The following is an 8,315-nucleotide window of genomic DNA, read 5'->3' as shown; positions in this document are numbered from 1 at the left end:
CAACTTTCTCAGCCAGTTAACAACAGAACCAGAGTCTTGTACACAGCAGTTACCCATCAAAGAAGCTAGGGTAAGGTTCAACCATCTGTTGCTCTCACGCCACCCTATAGGCACGTTTCTAACCTTCAAATCCCTAAAGCTCGGCCATTTATGGGCCGATTCTAATAAAACAAAAATTAAGTATTAAAATAACATATCGTGAATGGCTGAACAAATAGATTTTCTTTATATTTGGCTCGGTTTATTATTTGCTGATTTATCTATATAAACATTTTGAGGAAAAAATGGTAAGTTTAGAAAAAATTCATGTTCCCAAACCAAAAGCGATAATCAGAAATATCTATATGTCACGTTTAAGGAGTAAATTACCTTTACCCCACATGAATTACAAAGTAATCTAGCGAGAAGTTATGGAGAAGTAGGATTTTGAAAATTGATAATTATAAAAGGGAAAAATCAGGTATTACGCAGAACTGATTCAGGGTTATAGCAACAATGTATCTGGCATCCTTAATTGCCGACAAGAAATTGAGATTGATTGATCAATTATTAACGAATTTTACGTTTCAGCTGGACGGGGGCTACAGTAGTGTCTCTGAGAGGTTAACAATACAGTAGTGTCCCTAAGAGGTTTATACAATAGTGTCCCTGAGAGGTTAATAATACAGTAGTGTCCCTGAGAGGTTAACAATACAGTAGTGTCCCTGAGAGGCTAATAGTACACAGGGATGTGATTGGGTCTTGGAGAAAAAAATAGATAAATTAGCCAAGGGGTTCGGGGAAACACCTACCAAGGAAGATTTTACCATATTTAACTTAATTTCTCACATTGTTACTCATTTCGTGAGTGCTCAATAGTTAAAATACACAGCAGCCAAAATCAAACGTGTATGTTTATTGCAACAATATTTTTCATGCATATAGTCTTAATAGTTCCTTTACAAATTTTAGTTGTTACTAAACTTGAATTTGTTTAATATTTTTAATTGTGCACAATTATTGAGAAGATAAACGAAAAGATAAGCTTTTTTGCACTGTATTGTGAGAATTGAAAATTTAAGATTTACCAAAGGGATTATTGCATCAGCAACTGGAGTTTCAATAGCAAACTGTACTAAAATAAGAAAAATAAGCTTGTTCCATGATATATACAAACAAAATATTTATTTTTTTCCCATCTAATATTCACTCATTTGGTTTTGTTTTATTCTTAGTTTTAAGTGCATCAGCTAGTTCTTACAGGGAGTAAACACTTGTGTTTGTTGCTGAAAGGCCTTTCTGCTCTTCCTTGATTTTTGAGCCATTTCCTCGCACTCTGTTTTCTTTGATTCTGTTTCTTTAACAAAAATGTCAAAAATGTCCTCTTATTTTCTTCCTGCTGCAACCTCTTCTGCTTTAATATGCTTCTATACCTACTGCTGGAGAGTCTTATGTTCCTACACATCAAAGGGTCCCCTCGTGTGAGGGCACACACATGCCCTACAGCCCTGACCCAATGGGGTGCACACACATGCCCTGACCCACTGGGGGACACACATACAGTATGCCCCACAGCCCTGATCTCCTGGGGAACACATACACATTCTTTACAGCCTTGACCTTCTGGAGAACACATACACATGCCTTACAGCCCTGACCTCCTGGGGTGACACACACATGCCCTACAGCTCTGACTTCCTGAGGGACTCGCACACATGTCCTACAGCCCTGGCCCCCCTGGGGGACACATAAATACCCTACAGCCCTGAGCTCCTGGAGGACACACACATGCCCTAACCTCCTGGGGGGCACAAACACACCCTATTGAGTTACCTATACAACTATGAAATATGGCATGGGTTATCAAATAAATTATCAGTGTAAAATTATTGATTGTTGAAAAATGCTCAGCCCCTCTCCAGCCAGTGGCAGCAGGGGAGGGTGGATCAAGTGGATATGGTGAAGGAGCATATTATAAAGCTTCTATTAATAGTGATGTATGTCGTCATTGATCTATGGTCAACGAAATACTAAAGAATCAAAGAATGGAATGTAAAATAAGCAATATTCAGCCAATGAGAAATAGAGTATATGATGTAATGTATGAACATGTAGTGTGTGGCTGCTGAGAGTATATGAGGCATCTAGCGTAGGAGGGATCAACTCGCCGAATTATAGTTTTGAGTAAACGCACGTCAAAGTTTTAGAACTGTAAAATCACAGCGCCATACGAAAACAACAGGGAGTAGAGACGAACTCACCACTTCCTGACATCACAGTTGGAAAGATAAAGCCTGGAAAAATCCGAAACCATAGAAAACGGATTTTTGGGGGACTGGCGAGTTCGTCCCTCCTATGCTAGACGCCTCATATGAAGTACAGTAATGCATGAACATGTAGTGGGTGGCCACTGTACCGACTCATCGTCCTCATGCTGCAGACCCAGCCACCCTAAAGGGTCATTTATTGCTATTTATTGACGAGTCAAACATTTCTCTCATCACGGTCATACCACCTCTCCCTCCCCCCCAACTTTTCTCAGTGGATCTATGCGATTCAAGTGGGTCGCCTAAAACGATGGGAAAAAGTGCAAAAAAAATAAAATAAATAAATCACATTCCTGAATACAATAGTGTCCCTGAGAGGTCATTCACAATAAGAACAAGGTTTCCCTGGATGAGACTCTTAGTTGACCCAATAAGGGAAGGAAAACAACCATTACAAGAACTATTATTATTATTGTTTGGAAAATATCCCATTAAGCTTAAAAAATAAATATTACAAAATTGTAATTGATTGCAAGAAGCAATTTCATAAATCCTGTTTAAGAACGATGACAATGTGTAGTGAACTTAAATAACTGAAAATTTCTCATAGTGATCACCACTACAGTACTTATAATAATACACAGGAATAAAAAAAAATACACGTTATGTTAATTACACAAGGAAATGCTCAATGCCCGACCAATTGGGGACTAACGGTGGTAGAGGATTAACCGAGAACAAACACACACTGGGACCCGTGACAATTATTATCTGATATGGACAGTGGTCAAACTGGCTCCTGATGGTCTTCTGTGTGTGCCAGACTCTGACACTTCTGCCTTCATCTCTGGAGGTTCTGAACCATTGACCTAATATCAAAAGTAAATACAGACAATATCCTTACATACCATTAATGCCTATGGTGGTCTGGAGACTCCAACACACACACACCATTACTACACATTTTAAAGGCTTGATTGCTATGGACATTGTTGCTGTACCCATTAATGGTAGGACTGGTATTAGCACTATACTGAGGCACCCATTAATGGTAGGACTGGTATTAGCACTATACTGAGGCACCCATTAATGGTAGGACTGGTATTAGCACTATACTGAGGCACCCATTAATGGCAGTACTGGTATTAGCACTATACTGAGGCACCCATTAACCATTAATGGCAGTACTGGTATTAGCACTCGTTATATGGACACCACGCCATTAATAACAAGTTGGTGGCATGACTGCCAGTAAAATATCTGCATCTGCCTTTGAGTTTCCCTGAGGTTCCTATTGTCTGGTACTGAGCCAGAGTTTAAATAAGATTGGTTCTTAGTTTATTGTCCAGGTTCTGGCTCAGAGACACTGGCTAAGGTACACTACCCTCAAAAATATATTGTACTAACTGTTCCATCAGCCACAAGACTTTTAACCCTTTGAGCAGCAAGTTTTGACACTTACCATATCCTACACAGAGGGAACTTATTTCTTTGAAAATAATAAATCTTAAAAACTTCACAAAATAAATCTAAGTAATTCTTCAACAAGTGAAAATATAGTAAATAAACAATAGCATACATATTCACCCACTCACCATGAGAACACAACTAAGGCACTATGCTGTCAAAATGTCTATAATGTAGTGGGTGCTCCTGCTGTACCTGTCTAGTATATCTGCTCAAAGGGTTTATGATCTAATGGTACAAAATCCATGGAATACAAAAGGCCAGACCTGTAGCTGAAGAACCTATTTTACTAGAGAGCATCAGTTCCACAAAAAACTTCCTACTTCTCATTTGTTATTCATAATCATCACTCCAGTTTGTCCATTGTGCTTGCAAGAAAATCAACTACTACCGGTGCTTTAACTGTTGGTTTTCCAACTTTGATTTATATTAAAATATTATTATGACAATACTTTCATTTCGTCTTTCTCAAAGAGTTGTGTGGAATAGTCATATCATACACTTTCACACAGACAGCTGACAGCACTATGACCCAGATGAACACGTGAACCTTCATAAACTGCACAAGACAACTCCATCCTTGAGCACCGCACAGGAGACAAATACAAGAGAGCTCCATACAACCTTACCTCTTGTTCTGGGACCAGATTTATAACAAATATTTTAAATATGCTTTACGAGTATATACATAAAATGCTTTAGCATTTACTACACCCAACCCAGGTGACACAAGTTAGTCCCTCACGTACCTCAAGTTTGTGTCAAGTGGCCATGTCTTGTGCAGCTCCAGTCACCATTCTTGGCTGACACACAAGAAGAACAACTTGTTGTACAAGCTTCTTGTGAAGATTATCCTTACAGGACATTACAAAACATACAGAGTATAGGAGCTCACAGCACCGGACCCTCATCCAAGCAGAAAGGGTTGACCTTTAACTAAGTTCAATTTACAAAATACACTAATATGAAGTGTACATTAACGCTTCTTCTTGGCTTCCTTCTTGACATCTCCCTCATAACTAAGACCTAATTCTCTAATGCGCTTCATGAAGAGGTTAGAGAGCACAGTGCCACACTTGTACTCCTCAGTCTCCTCCATGTTGTACTGCTGGCAGTTCTGGAACACTAACATCACGTCGGCAATAAACTCGTCGTCTGTGGCGTATTTCATGCTGTTCAACTTCTCCCGTACTCTACCGATGTCCATCGGTTTCTTGACAATTTCATAATAATCAGGAACCTGTTGGAGGAGAGTACAGCTACAGCAGCATGCAATAAGTTTTTTAAGTTTCCGTGACCACAACAAAAGTCATATGGGATCGCTCACGTGAGGTCTGGTCAACTTAGTTCTAGTCAATTTATACCACTCTTTTTTTTTTTATTATAATTTGGGGGGCGGCGGTGGCGGCATATACTCGTATGCATCATTGACTTCGTTATTGTTTTGGCTTTAATATAAAACAAAAATATATAGATAGAACGAGAATAGGATTATATATTTCACTCCAAATAAAAAAAAGTGTGTTCCAAGCATATCTTGGATATTTACCCACAAACCTATTGTATATAGTAAAATAAATATATAAATAATGAGCTTTCCAATGATGGCTTTAGAATTTTGATAAGTCTAATTGTGGGAAAGGTGGGAGAGGAAATATGAGAAATGTGACCCACCAGCACGGCTGACGGGAGGAAACCAATGGACAACGGAACTCCACCCTTGCTTTGGTATTTTCTGGAAGGTTCACTCACAAGATCATGGTCATCTATGATGCACAAAAATATGACACGATTATCTTTAAAGCTAATTCTTTGGTGGATTTTTTTAAGTTTAAGGTGTGGTTCATGTCACTGATGCAAATAGTGCTACCCAATGATTTGTGTCATGATGTGCAAGAAGTTGAACAAGTGTAAGAGCTGTGTCCTAAAACATACAGGTGTGGAGCCTTCCACCTCTATAACTGTCCTGTACAACATAATATAACTACCCCATATTTTACAGCACATAAGACGCACCCCCATTTTAGCAGGGAGTTTAGGAAAAAACTTGTGTGTATTTTCCTCCTGCAGCCATAGTTTTCTTAAATCAATATACAAGTTACACCAAACCAGTTACCAAACCAGTAAATAGAAGCCAAATGAAAACTTTACAGTCACCATTTGCATATATTGTACATCTGTACTCCCCGTTTACCATAGCAATGGTGACCCTACCTCTGCCAATTCCCTAGCAACGTTACCCCCACCACCAAGTGCCCAGCTGTCCGCCCGCTCCCCCACTAAGCCAGCTGACTTGTGTGCAAAAAAATGTACAGTACATTTCTTTTATGTGTTTGTCCTTAGGACAATTATTTCTTTTACCTTTTTTCACAATATGTATGTAGGATGGTGTGTGCATGTTTATCAGTAAAAATAAATGAAAAAAGTTATGTATATCTATCTAAAAATAGGAATTGAAAACAACAGCTAAGCCCAGTAGCCTGGTTAGTGACGAGTCTGACCTGGCTACAATAACGATGTTAACAGATGTAAATGTGAAAAGAAACTTATCTGTAAAGCTTCATTTGTTTCAGGTATTTGTAGATTTAAAAATAAATGTTGCAGGTATGGCAATAATAGATTGTAATGCTTGTAAGAGTTCAGAAATGGTTACTGCTTAACTACCTCTGAAGCGTTGGGTGTCTGCCGTACAGACGTTAATCATCTCAGGTTTTCATCATCAGTACAGTATGAAATAATTATAGATTGACCTTTTATATTTACAATAATTAATTTTTTTTAATTAATTAAAAATAATAATGTGTTTAAGTAAGCAATAACATATTTTTAATTCTGGAGTTGGGTTAGGTAGAATTTAGCCCACTGGAGACAGCAACAAGGGGGGGGGGCGGTCATTAGCTTGCAGGAGACTGCAACTTCACATATAAGACGCAGACTGATGTTTTAGCCATTTTTCAGACAAAAACATGCATCTTATATGACATGAAATAGGGTAATATAACTGCCCCACACAACATAATATAACTACCCCATCACCTATAACTGCCCCACACAACATAATATAACTACCCCATCACCTATAACTGCCCCACACAACATAATATAACTACCCCATCACCTATTGCCCCACACAACATAATATAATACCCCATCACCTATAACTGCCCCACACAACATAATATAACTACCCCATCACCTATAACTGCCCCACACAACATAATATAACTACCCCATCACCTATAACCCCCACACAACATAATAACTACCCCATCACCTATAACTGCCCCACACAACATAATATAACTACCCATCACCTATAACTGCCCCACACACAACATAATATAACTCACCCATCACCTATAACTTGCCCCACACAACATAATATAACTACCCCATCACCTATAACTGCCCACACAACATAATATAACTACCCCATCACCTATAACTGCCCCATACAACATAATATCTACCTACATCTTTCTCTTTGCCCCACACACAACATAATATATACCCCATCACTATAACTTCTTACAACATAATATCACTTACATCACCTATAACACTACACAAATAATATAACTACATCACCTATAACTCCCCATACAACATAATATAACTACCCCATCACCTATAACTGCCCCACACAACATAATATATACCCCATCACCTATAACTGCCCACACAACATAATATAACTACCTCATCACCTATAACTGCCCCACACAACATAATATAACTACCCCATCATATAACTGCCCCACACAACATAATATAACTACCCCATCACCTATAACTGCCCAACATAATATATACCCCATCACCTATAATGCCACACACAACATAATATCTACCCCATCTTCTTATAATATAACTACCCCATCACCTATAACACACAACATAATATAACTACCCCATCACCTATTTGCCCCACCATAATATAACTACTCATCTTTCACTTCCACCCCACCATAATATATTCCCATCACCTATAACTGCCCCACACAACATAATATAACTACCCCATCACCTATAACTTCCCACACAACATAATATAACTTCCCATCACCTATAACTTACACACAACATAATATAACTACCCCATCACCTATAACTCTTCTACACTACATCTTTATTTACATCACCTATAACTTTCTCCACACACATAAACTCTACTCCCATCACCCTAATATATCTATAACTGCCCACACAACATTATACTTCACCCCATCACTATATTATATATACTACTTACATCACCTATAACTGCCCCCACACAACATAATATAACTACCCCATCACCTATAACTGCCCCACACCATATAACTACCCCATCACCTATAACTCTTACCCCACACAACATAATATATTTATATACTACACAACATATTATAACTACCCCATCACCTATAACTGCCCCACACAACATAATATAACTACCCCATCACCTATAACTGCCCCACACAACATATTATAACTACCCCATCACCTATAACTGCCCCACACAACATAATATAACTACCCCATCACCTATAACTACCCCCATTTTCATGCAAAACCACCCAAATCACAAACCCATTTCAGGTGTTGACAAAAGCATTAGAG

General features: G+C 38.4%; 1 protein-coding gene and 1 long non-coding RNA gene across 2 annotated transcripts in view; both read right to left on the bottom strand.

The window, feature by feature from the left end:
• Positions 1 to 2,697: 2,697 nt before the first annotated feature.
• LOC121862001 (bromodomain adjacent to zinc finger domain protein 1A-like) overlaps positions 2,698 to 8,315 on the bottom strand; it is a gene marked incomplete at its 5' end in the record, with an annotated part of 85,329 nt that continues 79,711 nt past the window's right edge. The window contains 1 exon segment of the mRNA XM_042359930.1: positions 2,698 to 4,953. Coding sequence (XP_042215864.1) covers positions 4,690 to 4,953 — 264 coding nt within the window.
• On the bottom strand, positions 5,110 to 8,306 carry LOC121862056. The gene is made up of 3 exons (XR_006088160.1): positions 8,118 to 8,306; positions 6,869 to 6,950; positions 5,110 to 6,831 (listed from the first exon to the last, which is right to left on the bottom strand). It is a non-coding gene; the product is annotated as an uncharacterized LOC121862056 (long non-coding RNA).

This window comes from Homarus americanus, unplaced genomic scaffold (genome assembly GCF_018991925.1).
Source record: "Homarus americanus isolate GMGI-L3 unplaced genomic scaffold, GMGI_Hamer_2.0 scaffold25013, whole genome shotgun sequence".
NCBI classification, from domain to species: Eukaryota; Metazoa; Arthropoda; class Malacostraca; order Decapoda; family Nephropidae; genus Homarus; species Homarus americanus.
Note: the sequence above shows the minus strand (reverse complement) of the source record. Positions and strands in the feature narration are given on the sequence as shown.